This window comes from Callorhinchus milii, unplaced genomic scaffold, assembly GCF_018977255.1.
Source record: "Callorhinchus milii isolate IMCB2004 unplaced genomic scaffold, IMCB_Cmil_1.0 Scaffold18, whole genome shotgun sequence".
Classification (NCBI taxonomy): Eukaryota; Metazoa; Chordata; class Chondrichthyes; order Chimaeriformes; family Callorhinchidae; genus Callorhinchus; species Callorhinchus milii.
In genome coordinates this window covers 6103710-6130639 of record NW_024704759.1, presented here as the reverse complement: position 1 = coordinate 6130639, position 26930 = coordinate 6103710, and the positions used below count along the sequence as shown (strand labels likewise).

Below are 26930 nucleotides of genomic sequence, written 5' to 3'. Positions count from 1 at the left end.
CTTGGCCTGAGGACTCCTTAACTCCAGATAAACTGGTAACAGAGAGCACAAAGTGACAGGAATCCAGTGCTGACCACACCATTATCACGTGAGAGTTTCGCATCCGCTTTAAATGTTGACTTTAAGTTTAGTTCTGCAACGGAATCACTTTCAGGTTCTTCACTGGAGGTATTTAAACAACCCAGTGGAGGAAGTGAGAAATGGAAGGAACTCCAGTGGAGTGCTGGAGGAGTGCTGCATTATCAGAGCTGCTGTCCTTTGGATGAGATGTTATACTGAGGTCCCATCAGTCTGATCAGGTGGACTTTAAAGATTCCCATGACGCTTTTCAAAAAGAAAAGGGAGTTCCTCTCTCCCTGCTCCCTGGCCAACAATCCTTCAAATAAAATAGGTCACTCACTCCACGCCTCTTTGTGGGACACTGCTGTCGAGTTTTGCCCACAAAATACGCAGTCACTCCACATTACAGTGTAACCTGTGAAGCGCTTTGAGATGCCTCAAGAATGTGATAAGGTGCTATATTAAATGCAAGGATCATTATTGATATTATTATTCAAATTGATAATTAATAACTGGTTAAAAAATACAGTTCAGATTTATGCAGTTCAGATCTGAAGCAAAGGTCTTACCCCGAACATGTATACTGGATCTTCACATCATAAGCCCTGACACATGATAAAAACACGTTAGTTGGGATCGCAGTGTTGTTGTGTCTGTCTACACAAACCAGGTATCGGACAGGCACGTGTGTGGCTCACAGGCTATGGAGCGCTCTGGTTGCTGACTGGTTCTAGCATTTCGAGTACCATCTGTTCTCGAGGCAGCTGGTGAATAATGCTGTCATCGTCTGTGTTGGCACTGTGAAGCTATTATTAATAGGTTGTTGTGGGAAGCTAAATAAGGTAAGATGGACTCCCGCCTAAAACTGTTTGTAAAAATGGCGGTCAGTATTGTTTGGTTTGTACCCGTGTAAGACCTGGAATGTGTTACTATAATGTAATTTAATTGAGCTTTATAATTACTGGATTCGTCAACTAATCGGGGCTTTGTCAATGTCTCCTACAAGCACTGACGGGTTCAGGCAAAGAAGGCCCTGAGACTCATTTGATTTCAGTCTTCCAGAATGCCCCACTGTATTCTTATAACAACAATAAGGCTCTGTCATTGATTGGTTCAGATCATTACCTCTCACACCACCTGCACTTCATCTCCTCAAACGGCTTCTCCTATAGCCCCCGGACCATCTTGTGTGACGTTCCTCAGGGATCTGTCCTTGGTCCCCTCCTCTTCAATATCTATATGCTCCCTCTTGGTGACATCATCCGCAGACATGGGGCCAACTTTGTTGTTTTTGAATGAGTCGGAGAGGTGTGCGGAGTAAGGAAATACACCTAAGGTTTCACCACGCTCAGAAATCAAGCCCGGGTCCTCTCATTTGCATGGCTCACCATTACACTAGGATACTCCTCTCTCCAGTGTTGTGAAGAACAACTAGGTAAGATAGGAATCTTCAGCCTAAAAATATATGTCTCAGTGGGGATCTTGTAGAGGCTTGCTTACAATATGTTAAACAGAATTGAAAAGGTATATTTCGATCATTACATTCATGTTTGGTCATGTGTGTGCCAGACCCATGTGGAAACCCATTACCATGTTTGAGTGTTAAAACCAGACTGCAGAGAGTTCCACATATGTATGTTTCTTGTTTGTGCGCACACAATCCTGGTAAAGCCGGGAGCCTTTGGGAAACAGAACTGTGTTTTTCTCTAAGCTCTGCCCTGGAAGCTGTGTGAAAATCACCTCGCCCAATGCTGTGTTTTTGTAAACAATTTACACAAACTCCTGTACCAATGTTCTTTATTTTCTCATCATGGTGAGTTACAGCAAATCTTCAAACAGAAACAGCCAGGTCTCAGGATTCCCCATTCACACCGCAGGCTCAGCGCAAGCTTACTGAAAAAGTGTATATAACTGAAGCTCATTATCTCTTTATTCCCTTCTCTCTCTCTCTTTCCCCATAGAAACCACACAAAGATTAAGGTGCTGCAGGTGAGCTGGCAACACTTGTCCATGTTACAAGATCACACGAGAGGAGGTTTGGATAATTGTGTAATAAAAACTGAAAAAAGATTCAATCACAATCTTGCCTATGTTTTGCCAGCTTTCAGTGTAGAAGCAAATATTTCCTTCATCAGTGCCTTGGTTGTGGGCGCTATAATCAGGGCAGCACTGCCCAGCTCCAGCGAGTAAACCTTCTTCAACATCAGCTGGTTTACAAGCGATATTTGATATCAGTCGCAATCATCAGAAATTTCTGTAAAAATTAAGAAGATTTATCGCACCGTATCACGTTCAACCTTCTCAAAGCGCTTTATAGTAATTGAATATAGCGGCAAAGGCATTAGTCTGCAGAACTGTCCCAGCTGTGATTAGCCAACTCAGCAAAGACCAGGAAGAGAAGCCGGGATAGAATCCTGATGTGTACGGCTCAGTATCAAACTGTGCATTGGCTTTACCAACTCACCCACCCAGAGCAACAACTGGAGCACAGTCTTGTCATTGTTTGTGCTTCTCAAGGTTAAACACGTCCTGTCACTTATTGCAATCTTTCTGTAGCTACCTCGCTTCCAGTGCCAGCCAGATCAGATGCCAAACAGTGCAGTATCATCTCTAACCCATGAGAAAGTCACACCAGTGAAATTAATTGCCTGAATCCCGTGTTATGTTTTATTTTGGCCAGCCGTGTGTCTGACACATACAGAAACCCATCAACATGCTTAAGATTATTCAAACCAAACTGAGAATTCCATGCATCCCACCGAAACATGGAAATTCCAGTGATGGATTGATTCTCTCCCTGGAGGGTCATATCCTACTTACCTAATTCCAGAAAGTATTAGATGCAGCTTGGCAAGAGCCAAGGCTTGAAGACCCCATAGTATGGGTTGGGGTACTGGTGGAGTCTAACCAACTAAAACCCCATAGCTTACCATTGATAGCATTGTCTGGCAAAGTGTCCAGTTAGGACCACCCTACATGTTAGGGCTTTGGCCTGCAGGGTTAACAGGAGCTCAGTGGGCGGATTTGCTGCCCCCAGTGACTGTTGTTAAGTTGAACCCTGAAGCAGCCGTGCCAACTGGGCTACATGGCTGGCAGATGCTTCCTGTGGCTCATTGAAGTGCAATTCCATTTCTCAATCACTCCAGCCTTATCCCCTGGAAGGGATGATGGAGAGTAACAAACAAAAACTGTCGATAAGAGCATATCAGATCGGACAATTACTCACCTCTTTCACCTTAATGGCCGGATTTACAAAACTTAACCGATCCAAACTTGGAAGTGGATATCCTTTCGCAAGTAAAGCTGCAAAGAGAACTCCAAATCATCAGCACTCAAACTTTATAGCTACCTTAATTTATCAGTGATTACAGCAATAGGTCAGAGTTACAATCAATGGAGAAATGCACTGTTCAAAGGGAGGAGCTGTCACTGCGCCTGACACCATCAACACTAACTAACACGCCTGAGGCTTCTCTCAATATCCTTTTTAAGTTACTTACCATTGATTTTCGGCAGCACTGCTATTTTGGTTGCAAAGCTTAACACTCCCTCCAGGGATGATGTCTAAAAGAATAGAGAATATGTTTACAGTAAATAGCATCTAGACTGTGATTCTATGATTCTAGGAAATTTATTCAGTTCTCGCTCTCACCTCAAAGGGGCCGATGTTCGAACGTCCCATCGACAAGTCCAATCTACAGAACGGAGAGTAAAACATGAGGACAACCCTGTGCAACAAGAGTGACGAAGCAACAGCAGAGACTGAGGGTGGCGTCACCTGTACTGAGGGTTGTGTGCATCGCCCAGTGTGATACTGAGTCACATGGACCAGGAGAGCTCTGATTGCAAAATATTTTCGCTCACAAAATACAGATTGATTTTCGATAGCACTGTTACAATATACTTTGTCAATCGACTTTACAATATGTTATGTGAAGCGCTTTGTGATGTCTCAATGATGTGAACGTGCATTATACCAAATACAACTAATATTATTATTGTATCAAGCATACATTTATTCAATAAAGCCATTAATGAATCTAATTGCCTCTGGGTCAATCCTATTAAGTGGCGCTGGGGCGAGTGGGGGGAATGTATTTAGTAGAACAATAATAAAGTGAGGAGTTTACCTTTTAATTTCCAGTGATCCTGTCAATTTATCCCCAGACAAAGATGGCGTGGCAGACACGCTGACATCCTGCAGAAAAGTGAAAACATCTCCTAATGTTTCATGGTCAGTGTTGCTGTGGAGTGTGTGACTGGACACTGTTACAGTGTGCTGTGGAGTGTGAGATCTGTCAGTTACTTACAAGATTCAGGACAAACAGAGGAGCCAATGAGGAGTTTGGTAGGATTGCAAATGTATCAGCAGCTCCGGTAACTGCAATGGTGATGCTGTCCGGGGTCATCCTCAGAACAGGTGGTTTGAGGCTGCGGATCTTCATGAGCATCAGCATCTCAGGATAGAGTTCCTTCAACTGGGGCAGGGATTCACAGCATTAAAATCAGCTCCTTCTCCTCTCACAGATTATTAGTGTCGGGTAGAAGAGTATGGAAGAAGAACTTACCTGAGGTATAAAACCACCAAAAGTTGATGTGCTTAATCTGATGGGAAATGATTCAGGAATCTGGAGGGAACAAAACAATAATAAAGAAATGTGGTACCATGTTCAGTGCAATGCGATGCCCGAACGCTTACAAATAAGACTATATTAATAGAGCAGTGCTGTGTACGGGCTGGGGAGGGGCGTGTGAAGCAATGTCCATCTGCTTCTGTGGTCAAAGAATTATTTGTCCTCTCTGTCTCTGTCCAGAAAACTCACATCGTGAGAATACACAGTGTAACGTGACCCACAACATGGCAGACCAAGGCCCTGAGACTGATCAAACATGAGATCATTGAGCAGGAACCCAATGCCCTGGCTACAAACTCAGACAAACTGTTGTAGCTCCACCTAAATTAGTCTGTACGTACCATACTGTCAGTGATGTTTATCTGCAAGGCTCCAGCTCTGTGATACACAAACGCAGCTGAATTGAAAAAGAATTCGGACACAGCCAGGTACATCATGTGGTTTGTTTGTTCGGGGAAGCTGAGTGGGCCTGCGGTGAAGGGAGGCTCCTGATGCCGTCCAATGTTATAGAATTCACCCTGGGGAGAACGATTGAAAACTTCAGCCCTCATACACCATACAGCAAACCTCACACAAGTCGTATCAGTTGGGACTTTACATTTAATATGACTAATGCAAAGTATGAGTTGTGTCAAACTTGCATAGAATATAAACTCTTGAACAGATCTTGGGCAGATGTATGATTTAGGTGATTATATGATTTATACAGATCAGACTTATGCGGGTTTTACTGTATTAACAAAAATACACAATAATAACACACAAATAATACACAACATTGTGAAGCACTTTGGGATGCTTTGGGCGCTATACCAAATGCAAGGAATATTATCATTACTACAATAAAAGTCCTTCAAGCTGTGAGTGCAATTAGACACGGCAGCAAATAAGCAAATGGAATTCTAGATTTCACATGTGGGTGCCCTGGCTATATGTTGAGGTGAGGAGGTAACGTTCACTTTTTACAAGGCATCAGTTAGGCTACAGTTAGTTAAATTACATTTGTATAGCATCTTTCATGACAGGAGGATGTCCCAATACCTTAAAGTCCAGGTCCATGAAGTTTCTTGTGACTACAGGAGGATTAACCAGGGAGTAATCGATCTCAGCAATTCTATCAATGTTGGCAGTGACTGGGATTTTAAAGGGAAAAGAGTCACGTCAGTTAGTTAGTTCTGGAGTCCTGTAGGGTAAGTGGTTAGAGGACCCGGGTTCGATTCCTGGGTGCGGCAAAACTTTCGTTAAGTTTCCTTACTGCACATGCCTGTTTACATAGCTGTAAGTACAAACGCATTTGTTAGTCGATTGGTGGATTGCTTTCCGGGGTAATAATCCCTTGAAAAAGAATTGGGTCACTGAATCGACAACTGTGTTTGGAAAACTGCTGTGCACAATTGGCTGCTGTGTTTCACAAAATCAATCCAACAACAACAAATTACATATGTCTCAAGGCACTGGACAATCAGCGATTTGGACCCAAATGGAGAATTGGGATCAGGAAAGAGTGACCGAAGGCATGGTTGAACAGGAGGGTCTTGGGACTGGCTTTGAAGAAGGAAAGGGAGGGAGCGAGGGGAAGGGACTCTGGGATGGACTTCCAATGCATGAGGGCAGAGAGGCTAAAAGCTCGACAGCTGATGGTGGGACATGATGCAGGCTGGAGCCCAATGAGTGGAGGGAGTGGACAGGTCTATATGGAATTAGCAGGTTACATAGGGAGGGAGCAGCAAGGCCGTGGAGGACTTTGAAGGCGAGGATGAAGATTTTCAGTAGAGCCGGCTGATAAGGTCGTGGAGCTTAATGTGGAGAGGACACAAGCTGCAGAGTTCTGAATGATTTGCAGCTTGTAGAGGGAACAGTTAGGAAGGCTGACAAGCAAGGGAGTGGCATAGTCGAGCATGGATGTGATGAATGTGAGGGTCTCGGTGGCCTGAGAGGGGAGGCAGTGGCGGAGCTGGGAGAAATTGTGGAGGTAGGGGAAGGGTCATTGACGGATGTGGGGTACAAAGGACACTTTGTCGAACAAAACGCCAAGGTTTACAACATACTCTATGAAGGATTATTAATGTACAATTTGAAAATGTTTTAACCTACCTTTCAGTGTTTTCATTTTCGGTTCAAGCTTATTGATTACCTTTGACACTTCTGGACAAATCTGTGGCAAAAACAAATTAATTGATGGAAACCAATCAAGCCGGCAGCAGTACCTTGGGTTTGGAGTGTGCCAATTCCACCAATGTGGGCTCAGACTTGCTAATAAATGTTACAGGAGAAGAAGTGCCAATGTATGTGAGCAGACATACCTGCCGGTTGAGCAAAGAACGAAAGCGTCTCTCTAAGGGACGACGGAATAGGTTGTAGAGCCAGCTACAAAGAATAAATAACAGTTCAATTAAAGGTAAAATTGGATTAAAAATCACAAGACAGAATCTTGCACGAGGGCTTAGAAATTAATGAAGTAAAACTAAGTCTTAGACACATTGCCCAACTCAACTGCTCCCACAGGTAAGGATTGGGCTGTGAAACTAAGTACCAGCTGTCCATCAGGTGTGTTCATCAATAAAATATATCAGTGATCCTATCTGCAATGAACATTTGATATGTAATAATAATAATCCTTGCTTTTAAGATAACACCTTATCACATCGCCGAGATGTCTCAAAGCGCTTCACAGAATAAATCGTAAAGTGAATCGACTGTATTTTGTGGGTGAATCTCAGCAGCCAATAAAAGCTACAAATAGAAAATACAAATACAACACAGGGATTCTCTGTTATGTGAAATTGTTGCTCTCTGCGATGTGTTTGGTTACCTCGCGCCTCCACGCAATTTGATCCTGACTCTGCCAACATTGGCGCGGCAGCCCGCGCTCTTCACTGCAGGACGTCCGGTCTGATCACTACTCATCCTGATCAGCTCTGAAACCGAGAGGCTGTTCACTGATACGTGAAAGGAGCCACTGTCTCTTCTGTGGAAAAGCACAAGAATAATAATAATCCTTACATTTGATATAGCGCCTTATCACATTGCTGAGATGTCTCAAAGTGCTTCACATATTATAGTGTAAAGTGGAGTGACAGGGTATTTTGTGGATGAAACACAGCAGCCAATTGCACACAGCATTGTCCCAGAAGCAGTCGTGGATTATTTTATGTTTTAAAAGGGTTTGTTACCCATGGAAAGCGATGTGCCAATCGACTATCAACCGGGTTGCTACTTACTGCTAGATAAACAGAGATGAGTCGAGTTAAGAAACTTGTCTAAGGTTTTGCGCCGCCTGAAAATCGAAGCCGGGTCCTCTCGCTTGTGAGGTGAGCACGCCAACCACTACACTACAGGACTCCATTGAGTCTAGACCGGACTGAACTGATGCTCCAGCACCTCAGTAGCTTTCCAACACTAACTGTGGACATCAGCATGTGAGAACACTTGCCTTCAGAAAAGTAAACCAGAAAATTGACGCAACGCTCTCTACTTACATGAACCTATATTTCATCCTCCAGTTGCCGCGAACGGCTATGAAAACATTGTCGAGGGAGAGTTTCATGCCAGTTCCGGGGGAGAACGCCATTGTAGATCGGGCTATGTTAAAAGTCCGAATATGAATCCTGCGTGGAAACAGACAGCGTCAACTTACACTGTGAACCAGGCCGCCTGATTTCAGATCAACCTGAGTGGATAATTTGTCTCCAGCTGACGAACAATCATGCCATAATAATAATCTTTGCATTTGCTATAATACTTTATCACATCTTCGAGACGTCACAAACAGCTTCACAAAATATGCTGTCAAGTGAATTGACTGTATTTTGTGGACGAAACGCGGTAACCAATTGCCACAGCAGTGTCCTACAAACAATCGTAGGTTGAGTGACCAAATGTCTTAGAGTGGACCTGATCAGTGTTCAGCCAGAGGATAATCAGCAGGTGGAACAGGTTACCCGGAAGGGTGGTTTGAAGCCAGAGTACTGCATTTAAGAAATAACTTGATGCTCTAATGACACTTGGTTACATGTGGTTACTATTCTGAAACAATGAGATTAAACGACTGAATCGCTCCTGTGATTTTGTCACAGAATTTTTTGTAAAAGAATTTCATTTACTTAATAATGATCCTTGTATTATTACCTATAACACTCAAATGCCTCAAAGTGTTTCACAGGGACTGGCTGTGTGGTGATCGATTTGCTTTATTGTTTGTATTTATTTAGTTTGCATACAACAAGGTCCCCAAAAACAGCCATGACCAATTTATCTGGAAGGTTGTTGGCGAGGACAATTGCCTTCTCTTTTCAAATCGTACCATATAAACATTGCATCACTCCCCAGCACTGTACTGGCTGGTCAGCCTCGTCTGCGAGTTTGAGATTCCCTTTGGGGCCACAGTTCCACGCTTTTAAGCTTCTTCTTATTTCTAGGGAACCTACGCATTCTCCTTCTATTGTATTGTTTTGAGATCTCTCCTTCTCCATCTTCAAGTCACGCCTGAACATCTTCCTCTTCGATCGTGCTTACGGTCACCTGTGGGTTTCACTCACTCACCGTGAGATTTGGTAGCGTAGTCTGCGTGCTCTGCCCCTTTGATCGGGGATGTTAATCTTCTTCAGTTCCTCTTGCAACACCTGCATTCCAACTTGACGCCCTAGAATGAAAGCCACACATTGAAACATTGCAGCGCTCCCAGGGCACCAAAGCATCCATTGAGCAACAGCGCCTTGAGACATCCTCGTTAACTAAGGATTGTATTGTATTGCGCCAAACAGAAGGTCTCAGGTTGTGCTGGGTTCATGATCACTGACTCTCAGTTAGGGAAAGGAAAATGAGCAAGGGATCTCACTCCTCATCCCTAACCAGAGATTGTCTACTGGGAACGACTCTTTCTGAGTGAGACCTGTTCTGGCTTCCCCCACCTCCGCATCATTGCCTGGCTCCGTCACTGCCTCTCTTCTCGGGCTGCTGAGACCATCATCCATGCATTCAACACATCTAGGCTCGATTTTTGCCAACTCCCTGCTTGTCGATCTTCCCAACTCTTCCCTCCACAAACTGCAGATTATTCAGAACTCTGCAGCTCGTGTCCTCTCCCACACCAAGCTCGGTGACCCGAACCCCCGCAACCTCCCTCGGCCCCACTGTCTCCCCATCCCCCAGAGGATAGAGTTCAAAATCCTCGTCCTCGTTTTCAAAATCCTCCGTGGCCTTGCTCCTCCCTAACTCCGTGACCTGCTAACTCCATACTGACCTGTCCATTCCCTCCGTTCAGGAGACTCCTGCCTGCTCCATGTGCCCGGCCCTGCCTGCTCCACCATCCTTAATTGGACCTTCAGCCTTTCTGGGCCCAACCTTTGGAACTCCATCCCACAGTCCCTTTGCCTTGCTCCCTCACTTGCCTCCTTCAAGGCCCATCTCAAGACCCTCCTCTTCGACTGTGCTTTTGATTAGCCTCCTACCCCTACCTTCCCTGACCTTCACCCATCCTGATCCCAAGCCCCAGCTTGGGTGCAAAACGTGACTGTGAAGCGCCTTGGGGTATCCTCCCGATGCGGTGTAAATGTAATTTGTTGTTGTTCTGTGTGTGGAATTGTGTGACGACTATAGTTGGGCTATAAGATCCCACATGGCCAAATAGCTGCTAATACATACTCTCCAGGCGCACACAGGGATAAGGTACCAGAGGGTGATCAGTGCCTGTGGACCATACCCTGGTCATGGGTTAAAGGATTGAAAAGTCTTCACAATAGGTCAAGGGCAAAAAAATGGAGCGAAAATACCTCCTCTGCATAAAAGCTCCCACCTTCCTATCAGACGTGAACACACTTACCATAGTCCAAGGCATTTTGTGTGACTCTGACTTTCAGTGCTGGGTTTGTGCACAGGGTTTGGGAAGAGAGGAACAAAAGGACGACTGTCACCATCCAGACCATCTTTATCAGGTTGTCCACCTCGCTGCCCGTGTGTGTGGGTTCTGATATTGGAGGGCGAGGTTAGTCACTGCCAAGACACTAGTTAGACCAGTTTTAATCATGATCAGTCACAAAACATCTCATCTGAAAGAAATGTGGCGCTCTCTCTCACTACTGCACTGAAATACTCAAATACCCACTGTTCTCAAATTGAGAACCTTCTGGTCCAGTTGTGAGAGTGCTGCCTCATGAGTCAGGGTACCACTGCAACACTGCAACTGATGCTGGATGAGGAAGGCCCTTCAACTTATTTGATCACAACCTTCCAGAATTCTTACACTACTGTCTTCCCGTTACAGGGTCAGGGTGTTGCCCAGGTTCCTGGCTTCAAACACTTAAACCTTTCCAGCACATTGATTACAAATTTTTTAAACAAATACTTGTTGTTGACTCTCTGCTCTCCACATGCCTGAATGTGTTCCTCTTGTCCTGCTGCTTTTCATAGAACCTTATACAATCATAAAATCTTACAGAACAGAAGGATGCCATTCGGCAATCGTGCCTGGTTCGGTTCTTTGGAAGAGCTGATCATTTCCTTCCAAAGGGAATTAACTACCTGCATGATGAGGAGGAAAACTTTTGGAGGAGGGAGGGGAGGCAAGCAGGAAATTAGTTTATTATTTCTCATAATATTGAGTCTCACTTGGGAAAGAAAACTAGTGCAGACCTGAAGAGCGCATCTCTGTGCTGCAATGCTCCAAGGAACCTAAGGAGCTCAGGGCATTTTAGGAAGTATTACAAGTTCTATTTCATCATGTCATTTCCAGAGTTACTTACTACAGATTTACAACAGACTTGCAACAAATTTACAACAGTCTTACAACCGAATGCAAAATGAGGAACAGTGAAATACTGAGAGCTTGGCTTTAACTGAAAGAAAACTAGTGCAGACCTGATGGGCGCATCTCTGTGCTGCAATGCTCCAAGGAACCTAAGGAGCTCAGGGCATTTTAGGAAGCATTAAAAGTTCTATTTCATCATGTCATTTCCAGAGTTACTTACTACAGATTTACAACAGACTTGCAACAGATTTACAACAGTCTTACAACCGAATGCAAAATGAGGAACAGTGAAATACTGAGAGCTTGGCTTTAACTGACCTGAGGGACTGTGGCTAAATTATCAAATAATAATAATCATCTTTTCATTTGGTAGAGTGCCTTATCATGTCGCAAAATGCTTCACAGGTTTTACTGTGGAGTCCTGTAGCTCAGTGGTTAGAGCACTCGCTTTGCAAGCGAGAGACCTGAGTTCAATTCCAGGCAGGGCGAAACCTTGGGCAAGTTTCCTTACTCCACATGCCTAATAATAATCCCTCCAAAACCAAAAACAATAATAAATTGGTCATTTTCAATCTACGACTGTTTGTGGGACATTGCTGTGCGCAATTGGCTGCCGCGTTCGCCCACAAATATACAGTCAATTCACTTTACAGTGTGTTCTGTGAAGCGCTTTGGGATGTCCTCCTGACATGAAAAGCGCTATATCAAATGCAAGGATTATTATTATTATTATTATTATTATTACTGTGAAATGGAGTAACTGTACTTGCAAGCAAATAGGGCGGCCAGTTGCACACAGCAGTGGAGTGAACAGCCCATTTTATTTGAACGATTGTTGGCCAGGACACAGGGAAAGAGAAACTCACTTCTCTTTTCCAATATTACCATGGGATCTTTAACATTCACCTGAACAGGCAGACGGGACCTCAGTTTAACGTTTCAACCCAAGGTTGGCGCGTCCAATAATGCAACAGCCACCCAGCACCTCATCGGAGGGTCAGCTGAATGAAAAGTCTGATATTTTTAACCTTATGGAAAAAAAGCTGAGACTGAAATCAGACATCAAGAGATAAAACGTTAGAGGTCAGAAGTCTGCTCTGTGTTTCATAATACTATAATCCTTGCATTTGATATAGCACCTGATCACGTCTTTGAGACATGTCAAAGCGCTTCACAGAGTATACTGCAAACTTGATTGACTGTATATTTTGTGGGTGACACGCGAGAGCCACTTGCACACAGCAGTGTCCCACAAACAGTTGAGGATTTAGTGAGCACATTTTTTTTTAAGGGATTATTAAACCCCGGAAAAGTGCTCCTCCAATCGACTAACAACCGGGTTCCTACTTACTGCTAGGTAAACAGAGCTGTGTGGAGTAAGGAAACTTGGCTAACATTTCACCCTACCTGGGAATCAAACCCAGGTCCTCTCGCTTGTGAGGCGAGTGCTCTAACCACTATGCTACAGGACTTGGTTTTATGTTAAACACAGCAAGTGTTCCTCAACCAGCAGCTACCTGCTGAGCTGAATCAATCAGATTGAAATACTTCCAGGAAGTTTTGTATCTCTGTTTTTAGAGAGACTTAAAATGAAAGGCAAAATGAGGAAGAGTGAACTAGTTGAGTACTGAAGCACCTCTCTCAGTACTCAAAGCCTGATTTATCCAGCTCCTCCATGGTCTGGGGCTGCTTGACACAATTTCTTTTATTTGTCCAGCCCGGTGTCTATCACACGCAGAAACCCATCACCGTGCTTAAGGTTATCCAAACCAAACTGAGAATTCCATGCATCCCCCCTACACGTGGAAATCCTAGAGATAGATTGTTGGAATGGCATGTGCACTCTCTCCCTCGAGGAACGCATTCTGCTTACCTAATTCTGGAAAGTATTCGGCACAAATTGGCAGGAGCCAATGCTTGGGGACCCCAGAGTGTATATTGAGATAACTGCTGGATTCTAACCAGCTAAAACAGAATAGCTTCCCATTGATATCACTGTCTGACAAGCTTTTCCACTGCTTGTCCAACTAGGACACCCTCCCCGTTAGGGCTTTGGCTTGCAGGGTTAACAGGAGCTGCAATAAGCTAATTCCATTGACTGAGCAAGCAGCGTACAGCCTTACCTGAATGTGCAACAGTCAGTCAGCTCAGATTCTTTAAACACAGAGACCTCTCAGACTATTTATACTTGTCATTTTGAAAGAAAACTGTATGATTTGTAAGCAGGAAGTTCAGTGAAATAGATGATACAATAACACCAACTATAAAAAAAACTGGATCAGGAGTGTCCGTTAACGGTTGTAGTTTGTCAATTTGCTTGATGGGGAAGTTGACAGTGTAAATCGTGCCAAACATTACCTGGAACCAGCGTGGCTCTTTATCTCATACTGACTTGAAATCCTGTAGCCAGTATATTGGTTGGAGCACTCGCATTGCAAGTGAGAGGACTCGAGCTCGATTCGGGACAGAACCAAACGTTGAGCAAGTTTCCTTGCTCCACATGCCTCCGTTTACCTAAGAGTAAGTAGGAACCTGCTTGTTAATCAATTGGTGGATCGCTTTCTGGAGTTAATAATTCCTCCAAAAAAATGTAATGATTTGGTAATTCAATCCACAATTGTTTGTGGGACTCTGCTGTGCACAATTGGCTTCTGCATTATTTCACCTACTATATATACAGTCAATTCCCTTTACATTATATTCTGTGAAGCGCTTTAAGACGTTTTAACAACGTGAGATTGTTGAGACCCAGGACCCTTTTCCGCTGGTTAACTTTAGACTACATTTCCTCTGCACGGATTTCCAATATGCTGCATCTCTTTTTTATCCTTCGATGTCAGCTCTTCCTATGATGCTGAAGCAGAATTCACTGGAGTGTTTGGCCGGTAATCGTGAATGTGATTTGGGTTAGTTTTACCCACACTGATAACGTTGCAATAGGAATCGTGAGGTCAGATTTTCATGCTGTTTGTTGATCAGGAACAATAAAGTGACCTAATACATGAGGGAGTAATGTGGATCTGTTTTTACACTCTGTTTGCAGAGGATCACAGGGTGTCCAGGACCCTGGAGAGCAGTTTCGGTGGCTATTATATATGTTACAGTAAAGATGTGAAACCAGGGATTTCACAAAAACCGTGAAATTTTCAGTAAAATTGTGAAACCATGAAACCACTCCCCCCACTCTGTCCCCACCTCCATTAACTCCAGTCCACAGCTTGGGGGCAAACCCCTGATTGTCCAGTGCCCTGGGATGTCCCCCTGACACGGAAGATGCTATATTAAATGCAATTAAAAGGATTATTATTATTTATTATTAATTTGTTGTTTCATCAGTGCCAGACCCACGTGGAAACCCATTACCATGTTTGAGTGTTAAAACCAGACTGCAGAGAGTTCCACATACGTATGTTTTTTGTTTGTGCGCACACCATATAAAATCAGTTTCCTGGTGAAGCCCAGAGCCTTGTTATAGCTCCACTTTGGGAAATAAAACCGTGTTTTTCTCTAAGCTCTGCCCTGGAAGCTGTGTGAAAATCACCTCGCCCAATGCTGTGTTTTTGTAAACAATTTACACAAATTCCTGTACCAATGTTCTTTATTTTCTCATCATGGTGAGTTACAGCAAATCTTCAAACAGAAACAGCCAGGTCTCAGGATTCCCCATTCACACCGCAGGCTCAGCGCAAGCTTACTGAAAAAGTGTATATAACTGAAGCTCATTATCTCTTTATTCCCTTCTCTCTCTCTCTCTCCCCCAAAAGAAACCACACAAAGATTCAAGTAAAGATGAGATACATTTACCCTGGTGATTGTTAGGAAAAGACAGATCTCCATCTGGGAGGATTGTTTTCCAGTTTGCCAGTGGAGCAAACGGAATAATTTGCAGCAATGTCCTTTCTCCTCTTTATCTTTATTTAGTTGATGAGCAGGTGCTGCATCGAGAGCAGGTGAGCTGGCAACACTCGTCCATGTTACGAGATCACACGAGAGGAGGTTTGGATAATTGTATAATAAAAACTGAAAAAAGATTCAATCACAATCTTGCCTATGTTTTGCCAGCTTTCAGTGTAGAAGCAAATATTTCCTAAAGCAGTGCCTTGGTTGTGGGCGCTATAATCAGGGCAGCACTGCCCAGCTCCAGCGAGTAAACCTTCTTCAACATCAGCTGGTTTATAAGGTGTATTTGACATCGGTCGCAATCATCAGAAATTTCTGTAAAAATTAAGAAGATTTATCACACCGTATCACGTTCAATCTTCTCGAAGCGCTTTACAGTAATCACGTATAATAATATAAAATAATACCTACATTTGATATAGCGCCTTATCACGTATTTGAGGCATCTCAAAACGCTTCACAGAATATACAGTAAAGTGAATTGACTGTATATTTTGTGGGCGAAACTCATCAGTCAATTGCACACAGCATTGTCCCACAGTCATGGATTGAGTAACCAAATAATTATTATTTTCTTTAAAAATTAGGTGGTAAAATTACCCCCAGAAAGCAGTATCCCAATCAAATAACAACCAAGTTCCCACTCCGCAGGTGGAGTAAGGAAACTTGCTTTAGGTTTCGCCCCAGCTGTGATCAGCCAACTCAGCAAAGTCCAGGAAGAGAAGCCGGGATAGAATCCTGATGTGCACGGCTCAGTTTCAAACTGTGCAACTCACCCACCCAGAGCGCAGCCTTGTCGTCGTTTGCGCTCCTTAAGGTTAAACATGTTCTGTCACTTCGTTGGAGCCTTTGTAAAACCGCATACTATCGCTGTCTGACAAGCTTAACCGCTGCTTGTCCAGCTAGGACCACACTACCCATTACAGCTTTGGCTTGCAGGGTTAACAGGAGCTGAGTGGGAGGATTGCCTGCCTCCCAGTGACTGGTGTTAAGTTGAACCCTAAGGCAGCCACGCCAAATGGGCTTTGTGGCTGACAGATCCTTCCTGTGGGTGAAAACTCTCAGCGCAAGTGCAACTCCAACTCCAACTCTCAATCACCCCAGCCTTGTCCAGTGGGAGGATGACAGAGAATAACAAACAAAACTGTGCATAAGAGCATCTGAGATCAGACAATTACTCACCTCTTTCACCTTAATGGTCGGATTTACAAAACTTAATTGATCCACACTTGGAAGAGGGTATCCGTTTGCCAGGAAAGCTACAAAGAGAACTCCACATCATCAACAAGCAAACTCTATAGCTACCTCTACAGGATACATAAATTTATCAGCGATCACAGCAATAGGTCAGCCTTGACAGTAGGCTCTATTTTGTAAGAACAACTCTGGAACAGTCTTCCTCTGGCTCTCTGCCTTCATCCTCGCTTCCCATCTTCAGTTCATTCCTGAACACCTTTCTTTTTGACCGTGCCTACAGTCGCATCTCCCTTACACCCCACACCCCCGGCTCAGGTTTGTGCTCTGCTATTGTCAAGCACTCTGGGATACTACCCTGTGTGAGGGCTGCTATTTAATGTAAGTTGTTGTTGTTACCATACTTTGGGATCTGATGTTAAGCTTGGGTTATGATTTATGACAGAGTTACAATCAATGGAGGAACAAACTGCTTAAAGGTGAATAGCTGTCAATGCTCCTGACACCTCAATGCTGCTCCCCCAACACCCTCCCAACACTCCTGAGGCTTCTCTCAATATCCTTTTTTCGTTACTTACCATTGATTTTTGGCAGCACTATTACTTTGGTTATAAAGTTTAATACTCCCTGCAGGGTTGATGTCTAAAAGAATAGAGAATATGTTTATAGTAAACAGTGTCTGGACTGTGATTCTCTGATTCTAGGAAATGCTATTCAGTTCTCACTCTCACCTCAAAGGGGCCGATGTCCGAACGTCCCATCGACAAGCCCAATCTACAGAACGGAGAGGAAAACATGAGGACAACCCTGTGCAACAAGAGTGACGAAGCAACAGCAGAGACTGAGGGTGGTGTCACCTGTACTGAGGGCTGTGTGCATCGTCCAGTGTGATACTGAGTCACATGGACCAGGAGAGCTCTGATTGCTAAACATTGTCGCCCACAGAATACATAGTCAATCCACTTTACAATATGTTATGTGAAGTGCTTTGCGATGTCTCAACCATGTGATTGGGCATCATATCAAATGCAATTATTATTATTATTACTGTATCAAGCATACATTTACCACTTAAGCCATTAATGAAACAACTTGCCTCTGTGTCAATCCTATTAAGTGAGGCTTAATGTAGTAGAATTCGGAATAGAAAGACATTTGTACAGTACCTTTCACGTCAGGAGGACATCCCAAGGTGCTGGACAGTCAGTGTTTCAGACCCAAACTGAGGGTCAGGATTGGGGAGGGTGGAGGGTAGGGGGTAAGCAGGGTGATCGAAAGCACGGTCAAGGAAGAGGGTCTTGAGATTAGGGCGGATGGAGCAAAGGGCGGGATGGAGTTCCAGCGGGTAGGGGCAGAGTGGCAGAAGGCCTGTCCGCAGGATGGTAGGAGGTTAGGAGGTCACAGAAGTAAGGGTGTACAAGGCCATAGACAATAATAATAAGTGTGGAGCTTACCTGTTAATTTCCAGTGATCCTGTCAATTTATCCCCAGACAAAGATGGCGTGGCAGACACGCTGACATCCTGCAGAAAAGTGAAAACATCTCCTAATGTTTCATGGTCAGTGTTGCTGTGGAGTGTGTGACTGGACACTGTTACAGTGTGCTGTGGAGTGTGAGATCTGTCAGTTACTTACAAGATTCAGGACAAACAGAGGAGCCAATGAGGAGTTTGGTAGGATTGCAAATGTATCAGCAGCTCCGGTCACTGCAATGGTGATGCTGTCCGGGGTCATCCTCAGAACAGGTGGTTTGAGGCTGTGGATCTTCATGAGCATCAGCATCTCAGGATAGAGTTCCTTCAACTGGGGCAGGGATTCACAGCATTAAAATCAGCTCCTTCTCCTCTCACAGATTATTAGTGTCGGGTAGAAGAGTATGGAAGAAGAACTTACCTGAGGTATAAAGCCTTCAAAAGTTGATGTGCTTAATCTGATGGGAGATGATTTAGGAATCTGGAGGGAACAAAACAATAATAAAGAAATGTGGTACCATGTTCAGTGCAATGCGATGCCCGAACGCTTACAAATAAGACTATATTAATAGAGGAGTGCTGTGTACGGGCTGGGGAGGGAGATGTGAAGCAATGTCCATCTGCTTCTGTGGTCACAGAATTATTTGTCCTCTCCGTCTCTGTCCAGAAAACTCACCCAGTGAGAATACACAGTGTAACGTGACCCACAACATGGCAGACCAAGGCCCTGAGACTGATCAAACATGAGATCATTGAGCAGGAACCCAATGCCCTGGCTACAAACTCAGACAAACTGTTGTAGCTCCACCTAAATGAGTCTGTACGTACCATACTGTCAGTGATGTTTATCTGCAAGGCTCCAGCTCTGTGATACACAAACGCAGCTGAATTGAAAAAGAATTCGGACACAGCCAGGTACATCATGTGGTTTGTTTGTTCAGGGAAGCTGAGTGGGCCTGCGGTGAAGGGAGGCTCCTGATGCCGTCCAATGTGATAGAATTCACCCTGGGGAGACCGATTGAAAACTTCAGCCCTCATACACCATACAGCAAATCTCACACAAGTCGTATCAGTTGGGACTTTACATTTAATATGACTAATGCAAAGTATGAGTTGTGTCAAACTTGCAAAGAATATAAACTCTTGAACTAGATTTGGGCAGATGTATGATTTAGGTGATTATATGATTTATACAGATCGGACTTATGCGGGTTTTCTGTATTAACAAAAATACACAATAATAACACACAAATAATACACAACACTGTGAAGCACTTTGGGACATCCTCCCAATGTGAAAGGAGTTATACCAAATGCAAGGAATATTATCATTACTACAATAAAAGTCCTTCAAGCTGTGAGTGCAATTAGACACGGCAGCAAATAAGCAAATGGAATTCTATATTTCACATGTGGGTTACATGTTGAGGTGAGGAGGTAACGTTCACTTTGCACAAGGCATCGATTAGGCCACAGTTGGTCTATTGCAATCAGTTTGGGGATCTCATTTATAGAAAGAGAGGGTTCTATTTGGCAGCCTCCTCACCCACACAGAATCACATCTGGAATCAGTCAGTACCTTAAAGTCCAGGTCCATGAAGGTTTTTGTGATTACAGGAGGATTAACCAGGGAGTAATCAATCTCAGCAATGTTATCCATTTTGGCAGTGACTGGGAATATAGAGGGAAAAGAGTCTTGTTTGTTAGTTAGTTGTGGAGTCCTGTAGGGTAGTGGTTAGAGGACCCGGGTTTGATTCCTGGGTGGGGCAAAACTTTCGGCAAGTTTCATTACTCCACATGCCTGTTTACCTAGCAGTAAGTACAAAAATTGATGACTGTTTGTGGGAAACTGCTGTGCACAATTGGCTGCTGTGTTTCACTTACAAAATATATAGTCAATCCAACAACAACAAATTACATTTCTATAGCGCCTTTCCCATTGGGAGAACATCCCAAGGCGCTGGACAATCAGGAATTTGGAAGCAAACTGGGGGTTGGGATCAAGAAGGGTGGACAGTAGAGGTAGGAGTGACCAAAGTCACGGCAAAACAGGAGGGTTTTGAGGTGGGTCTTCAAGAAGTCGAGGGAGAGAGTGAGGTGAAGGGACTGTGCAATGGAATTCCAATGCGTGGGGGCAGAGAGGTTGAATGTCCGACCGCTGATGGTGGGACATGATGCAGGCCGGAGCCCGATGAGTGGAGGGAGTCGAGCAAGGATGTGATGAATGTGAGGGTCTTGGTGGCCTGATTGGGGAGGCAGTGGCGGAGCTGGGAGATATTGTGGATGTGGGGGAAGGGTCATGGCCCGGATGTGGGGTACAAAGGACAGTTGAGGGTCGAACAAGATGCCAAGGTTTACAACATACTCTATGAAGGATAATTGATGTTCAATTTCAAATGTTTTAACCTACCTTTCAGTGTTTTCAGTTTCGGTTCAAGCTTATTGATTGCCTCTGACACTTTTGGACAAATCTGTGGCAAAAACAAATAGCAATTGATGGAAACGAATCAAGCCGGCAGCAGTACCTTGGGTTTGGAGTGTGCCAATTCCACCAATGTGGGCTCAGACTTGCTAATAAATGTTACAGGAGAAGAAGTGCCAATGTATGTGAGCAGACATACCTGCCGAATGAGAGCAGAACGAATGGGTTTCTCCATGAAACGACGGAATATGTTGTAGAGCCAGCTACAAACAATAAATAACAGTTCAATTAAAGGTAAAACTTGACTAAAATTCACAAGACAAAATCTTGCACGAGGGCTTAGAAATTAATGAAGTAAAACTAAGTCTTAGACACATTGCCCAACTCAACTGCTCCCACAGGTAAGGATTGGGCTGTGAAACTAAGTACCAGCTGTCCATCAGGTGTGTTCATCAATAAAATATATCAGCGATCCTATCTGCAATGAACATTTGATATGTAATAATAATAATCCTTGCTTTTAAGATAACACCTTATCACATCGCCGAGATGTCTCAAAGCGCTTCACAGAATAAATCGTAAAGTGAATCGACTGTATTTTGTGGGTGAATCTCAGCAGCCAATAAAAGCTACAAATAAAAAATACAAATACAACACAGGGATTCTCTGTTATGTGAAATTGTTGCTCTCTGCGATGTGTTTGGTTACCTCGCGCCTCCATGCAATTTGATTTTCACTCTCCCAATACTGGAGCTGCAGCCCGCGCTCTTCACTGCAGGACGTCCGGTCTGATCACTACTCATCCTGATCAGCTCTGAAGCCGAGAGGCCATTCACTGATACATCAAAAGAGCCACTGTCTCTTCTGTGGAAAAGCACAAGAATAATAATAATCCTTACATTTGATATAGCGCCTTATCACATTGCTGAGATGTCTCAAAGTGCTTCACAGATTATAGTGTAAAGTGGAGTGACTGGGTATTTTGTGGACGAAAAACAACAGCCAATTGCACACGGCATTGTCCCAGAAGCAGTCTTGGTTGAGTGACCAAATTATTTTATTTTGTAAAACGGTTTGTTACCCATGGAAAGCAATGTGCCAATCGACTATCAACTGGGTTGCTACTTACTGCTAGATAAACAGAGATGAGTCGAGTTAGGAAACTTGTCTAAGGTTTTGCGCCGCCTGAAAATCGAAGCCGGGTCCTCTCGCTTGTGAGGTGAGCACGCCAACCACTACACTACAGGACTCCATTGAGTCTAGACCGGACTGAACTGATGCTCCAGCACCTCAGTAGCTTTCCAACACTAACTGTGGACATCAGCATGTGAGAACACTTGCCTTCAGAAAAGTAAACCAGAAAATTGACGCAACGCTCTCTACTTACATGAACCTATATTTCACCCTCCAGTTGCCGTGAACGGCTATGTTAACATTGTCGAGGGAGAGTTTCATGCCAGTTCCGGGGGAGAACGCCATTGTAGATTGGGCTATGTTAAAAGTCCGAATATGAATCCTGCGTGGAAACAGACAGCGTCAACTTACACTGTGAACCAGGCCGCCTGATTTCAGATCAACCTGAGTGGATAATTTGTCTCCAGCTGACGAACAATCATGCCATAATAATAATCTTTGCATTTGCTATAACACTTTATCACATCTTCGAGACGTCACAAACAGCTTCACAAAATATGCTGTCAAGTGAATTGACTGTATTTTGTGGACGAAACGCGGTAACCAATTGCCACAGCAGTGTCCTACAAACAATCGTAGGTTGAGTGACCAAATGTCTTAGAGTGGACCTGATCAGTGTTCAGCCAGAGGATAATCAGCAGGTGGAACAGGTTACCCGGAAGGGTGGTTTGAAGCCAGAGTACTGCATTTAAGAAATAACTTGATGCTCTAATGACACTTGGTTACATGTGGTTACTATTCTGAAACAATGAGATTAAACGACTGAATCGCTCCTGTGATTTTGTCACAGAATTTTTTGTAAAAGAATTTAATTTACTTAATAATGATCCTTGTATTATTACCTATAACACTCAAATGCCTCAAAGTGTTTCACAGGGACTGGCTGTGTGGTGATCGATTTGCTTTATTATTTGCATTTGTGGGCAATTTGCATACAAGAAAGTGACCAAAAACAGCCATGACCAATTTATCTGGAAGGTTGTTGGCGAGGACAATTGCCTTCTCTTTTCAAATCGTGCCATATAAACATTACATCACTCCCCAGCACTGTATTGGCTGGTCAGCCTCGTCTGCGAGTTCAAAATTCCAATGTTGAACCAACAAGTGAAGCAAGTTGAGTTCACGGTCTCAGCCGACATTCCTGTGTAGCGCTGGGGTTTGGCGCATTGTTGGAGATGCCATCCTTGGATTTTTTTTCCCTTTGAACTTAGATTTAAGGCCTCAGTTCCATGCTTTTAAGCTTCTTCTTATTTCTACGGGAACCTACGCATTCTCCTTCTATTGTATTGATTTGAGCTCCCTTCCTTCTCCATCTTCAAGTCTCGCCTAAAGATCTTCCTGCTCGATCGTGCTTACGGTCACTTCCCCCCAGCTTGGTGTCAGGCTCCGCCACTGTCAAGCGCTCTAAGATGCTACTCTTTGTGAGGGGTGCTATATAAAAGCAAGTTGTTGTTGTTGTGGGTTTCTCTCACTCACCCTGAGAATCTGTAGCGCACTCTGCCTGATTTGCCACTTAGTTCGGGAATGTTAATCTTCTTCAGTTCAGCTTGCAAAGCCTGCATTCCAAGTTGTCGACCTGAGATGAAAGCCACACATTGAAACATTGCAGCACTCCCAGGGCACACAAAGCATCCATTGAGCAACAGCGCCTTGAGACATCCTTGTTAAATAAGGATTGTATTGCATTGCGCCAAACACAAGGTCTCAGTACACAAAAACAGAAGTTGCTGGGAACACTCTGCGGGTCACGCAACATCTTATGGAGAAAGGAAAGTGAGTCAACATTTCGGGTCCACGACCTTTCATCAGAACTGGGGCATGTTGAGAGAGAGAGACTGTTAAAGGCTAACAGAGAGTGGGGAGGCAGGTCAAGGAATACAAAGCAGAAAATGGGGTAGAAGAAGATAGGGATGATGGGTTAAAGAGGTGTTAATGATGCAAAGGTCTCAGGTGATGAGAAGGTCCCAGGTTGTGGTTAACGATCACTGACTCTCAGTTAAGGTAAGCAAAATAAGCAAGGGATCTCACTCCTCATCCCTAACCAGAGATTGTCTACTGGAAGCGACTCTTTCTGTGACCTGTTCTGCCTTCCCCCACTTCCGCAACATCACCTGGCTCCGCTCCTGCCTCTCCCCTCAGGCTGCTGAGACTCTCATCCACAGATTCAACACATCCAAGCTTGATTTTGCTAATTCTCTGCTTGTCTGTCTTCCCAACACAAACTGCAGATTATTCAGAACTCTACAGCTCATGTCCTCTCCCACACCAGGCTCTGTGACTCTAACCTCCCCATCTCCAGTGGCTCCCCACCCACCTCGCTCTTCCCTACCTCTGTGACCTGCTAACCCCAAACTGATCTGTCGGGAGACTCCTGGCTGCTCCATGTCCCCAGCCCTGCCCCTCCACCATCAGTAATTGGGCTTTCAAACTTCTGCGCCCACCCTTTGGAACTCCATCCCACAGTCCCTTTGCCTTGCTCCCTCACTTACCTCCTTCAAGGTCCATCTCAAGACACTCCTCTTCAATCTTGCCTTTGTTCACTCTCCTGCCCTACCCTCCCTGCTCTCCAACCATCCTGATCCCAACTCCTAACTGGGGTGCAAATCGTGACTGTGAAGCGCCTTGGGATGTCCTCCTAATGTGAAAGGCGCGGTGCAAATGTAATTTGTTGCTGGTGTGTGTGTGGAATTGTATGTCGACAGTTTCAGTTGGATATAAGGTCCCACATGGCCAAACAGCTGCTAATACATACTCTCCAGGCACCCACAGTGATAAGGTACCAGAGGTTGATCAGTGTCTGTGGACCATACCCTGGTCGTAGGTTAAAGGAATGAAAACTCTTCACAAGAGGATGATGGGGTAAAACTGGACAGGAAATACGCTCTCAGGATAAAGGATCCTACCTTCCTGTCAGACGTGAACGCACTTACCATAGTCCAGGGCTTTTTGTGTGACTCTGACTTTCAGTGCTGGGTTTGTGCCCAGGGTGTGGGAAGAGAGGAACAGAAGAACGACTGTCACCATCCAGACCATCTTAACAGATTGTCCACCTCACTGCGTGTGTGTGTGGGGTGGTTCTGATATTGGAAAGAGAGAGGTTAGTCACTACCAGGACACGGGTTAGACCAGTTTAAGCCATGATCAGTCACACAACACCTCATCTAAAACAAATGTATCATTCCTTCAGTACTGCACTGAAATAGACTCTGAGCTCAAATTGAGAACTTCTGGCCCAGTTGTGAGAGTGCTGCCTAATGAGCCAGGTAGCACCAGGTCACAACTGAAGCTGGATGAAGAAGGCCCTTCAACTCATTTGATCACAAGCTTCCGGAATACCTACACTGCTGTCGTCACATCACGGTATTGCCCTGCGTCCTGGCCCTAAACACTTGAACCTTTTCAGCACATTGATTACAATTTTAATAAAAATTAATACTTGTTGTTTGCTCTCTGCTTTCACACCCCTGAATGTGTGCCTCTTGCCCTGCTGTCTCTTGTCATCCGCAGACGTGGGGTCAACTTCCATATGTATGCAGATGACACCCAATTCTACTTCTCTGCCTCCACCCTTGACTCCAGGATCACTGCTGTCCTGACTGAATGTCTGTCGGACATCAAGTCCTGGATGAGAGGTAACTTTTTTCAGTTGAATGTCATTACATCAAGGCTCGACTATGCAAATTCATTGCTTGTCGGCCTCCCCAACTCCTCCTTGCACAGGCTGGAGATCATCCAGAACTCTACAGCCCGTGTCCTCTCCCGCACTAGACTCTGCGACCCTATCACCCCCGCTCCACTGGCTTCCCATCACACAGAGGATACAATTCAAGACCCTGGTTCTCACCTTCTTGGCTAACATTTCACCCTACCTGGGAATCAAACCCAGGTCCTCTCGCTTGTGAGGCAAGTGCTCTTACCGCTACACTACAGGACTTTGTTTTATGTTAAACATAGCAAGTGTTCCTCAACCAGCAGCTAGCTGCTGAGCTGAATCGACGAGAAATACTTCCAGGAGTTTGTCAAGATATTTAAAATGAAAGATAAAATGAGGATAAGTGAAATAGTTGAGTACTGAAGCACCTCTCTCAACAACACAAAATTACATTTGTATAGCTCTTTTCACGTCGGGAGAACGTCCCAAGGCGCTGGACAGACAGAGTTCCCGACCCGAGCTGAGGTCGGGGTGGAGGAGGGGAGAAGGCAGGGGGGAAGCAGGGAGATTGAAAGCACGGTCGAAGAGGAGGGTCTTGAAGGTGGCAAGGGAGGGGGCGAGATGGAAGGACTGCGGGATGGAATTCCAGAGGGTGGGTGCAGAGTGCCGGAAAGCTCACCCACCGTTAGTGGGGCAAGCGAGGCGGAGCAAGTGAAGCAGGCAAAGGGAGCGAACAAGATGGTAGGGTGTTAGGACTTCGGCGAGGTAGGGGGGAGCAAGACCATGGAGGGCTTTGAAGGTGAGGACCAGGATCTTGAACTGTATCCTCTGTGTGATGGGAAGCCAGTGGAGTTGGGCAAGGATAGGGGTGATAGGGTCGCGGAGCCTAGTGCGGGTGAGGACACGAGCTGCAGAGTTCTGGATGATCTGCTCTCAGTACTCAAAGACTGATTTATCCAGCTCCTCCATGTCTGGGGCTGCTTGACACAATTTTTTTATTTGTCCAGCCCGGTGTCTATCACACGCAGAAACCCATCACCGTGCTTAAGGTTATCCAAACCAAACTGAGAATTCCATGCATCCCCCCTACACGTGGAAATCCTAGAGATAGATTGTTGGAATGGCATGTGCACTCTCTCCCTCGAGGAACGCATTCTGCTTACCTAATTCTGGAAAGTATTCGGCGCAAATTGGCAGGAGCCAATACTTGGGGACCCCAAAGTGTATATTGAGATAACTGCTGGATTCTAACCAGCTAAAACAGAATAGCTTCCCATTGATATCACTGTCTGACAAGCTTTTCCACTGCTTGTCCAACTAGGACACCCTCCCCGTTAGGGCTTTGGCTTGCAGGGTTAACAGGAGCTGCAATAAGCTAATTCCATTGACTGAGCAAGCAGCGTACAGCCTTACCTGAATGTGCCAGTCAGTCGGCTCAGATGCTTTAAACACAGAGACCTCTCGGACTATTTATACTTGTCGTTTTGAAAGAAAACTATGATTTGTAAGCAGGAAGTTCAGTGAAATAGATGATACAATAACACCAACTATAAAAAGAACTGGATCAGGAGTGTCCGTTGACGGTTGTAGTTTGTCAATTTGCTTGATGGGGAAATTGACAGTGTAAATCGTGCCAAACATTACCTGGAACCAGTGTG

The 26930-nt window shown here is 44.6% G+C and overlaps 2 protein-coding genes across 2 annotated transcripts; both read right to left on the bottom strand.

The window, feature by feature from the left end:
- Window positions 1–1840: 1840 nt before the first annotated feature.
- Window positions 1841–10618, bottom strand: LOC103191480 (bactericidal permeability-increasing protein-like). Its single transcript, XM_042341936.1, has 15 exons — window positions 10516–10618; window positions 9237–9336; window positions 8174–8302; window positions 7507–7662; window positions 6998–7061; window positions 6789–6849; window positions 5736–5827; window positions 5036–5212; window positions 4629–4688; window positions 4371–4538; window positions 4191–4258; window positions 3713–3950; window positions 3561–3624; window positions 3287–3363; window positions 1841–2314 (listed from the first exon to the last, which is right to left on the bottom strand). The coding sequence occupies exons 1-15, from the start codon at window positions 10616–10618 to the stop codon at window positions 2273–2275; spliced, it is 1599 nt and encodes a 532-aa protein (XP_042197870.1). The 3' UTR covers window positions 1841–2272.
- Window positions 10619–15019: 4401 nt separating this feature from the next.
- LOC103173151 (bactericidal permeability-increasing protein-like) lies at window positions 15020–26718 on the bottom strand. Its single transcript, XM_042341811.1, has 16 exons — window positions 26686–26718; window positions 24551–24697; window positions 23097–23196; window positions 21814–21942; window positions 21135–21290; window positions 20626–20689; window positions 20415–20475; window positions 19584–19675; window positions 18833–19009; window positions 18426–18485; window positions 18168–18335; window positions 17988–18055; window positions 17265–17307; window positions 17112–17175; window positions 16522–16598; window positions 15020–15654 (listed from the first exon to the last, which is right to left on the bottom strand). Exons 2-16 carry the CDS (start codon window positions 24651–24653, stop codon window positions 15613–15615), a joined length of 1404 nt encoding a protein of 467 aa, XP_042197745.1. The 5' UTR covers window positions 24654–24697; window positions 26686–26718; the 3' UTR covers window positions 15020–15612.
- Window positions 26719–26930: the final 212 nt, after the last annotated feature.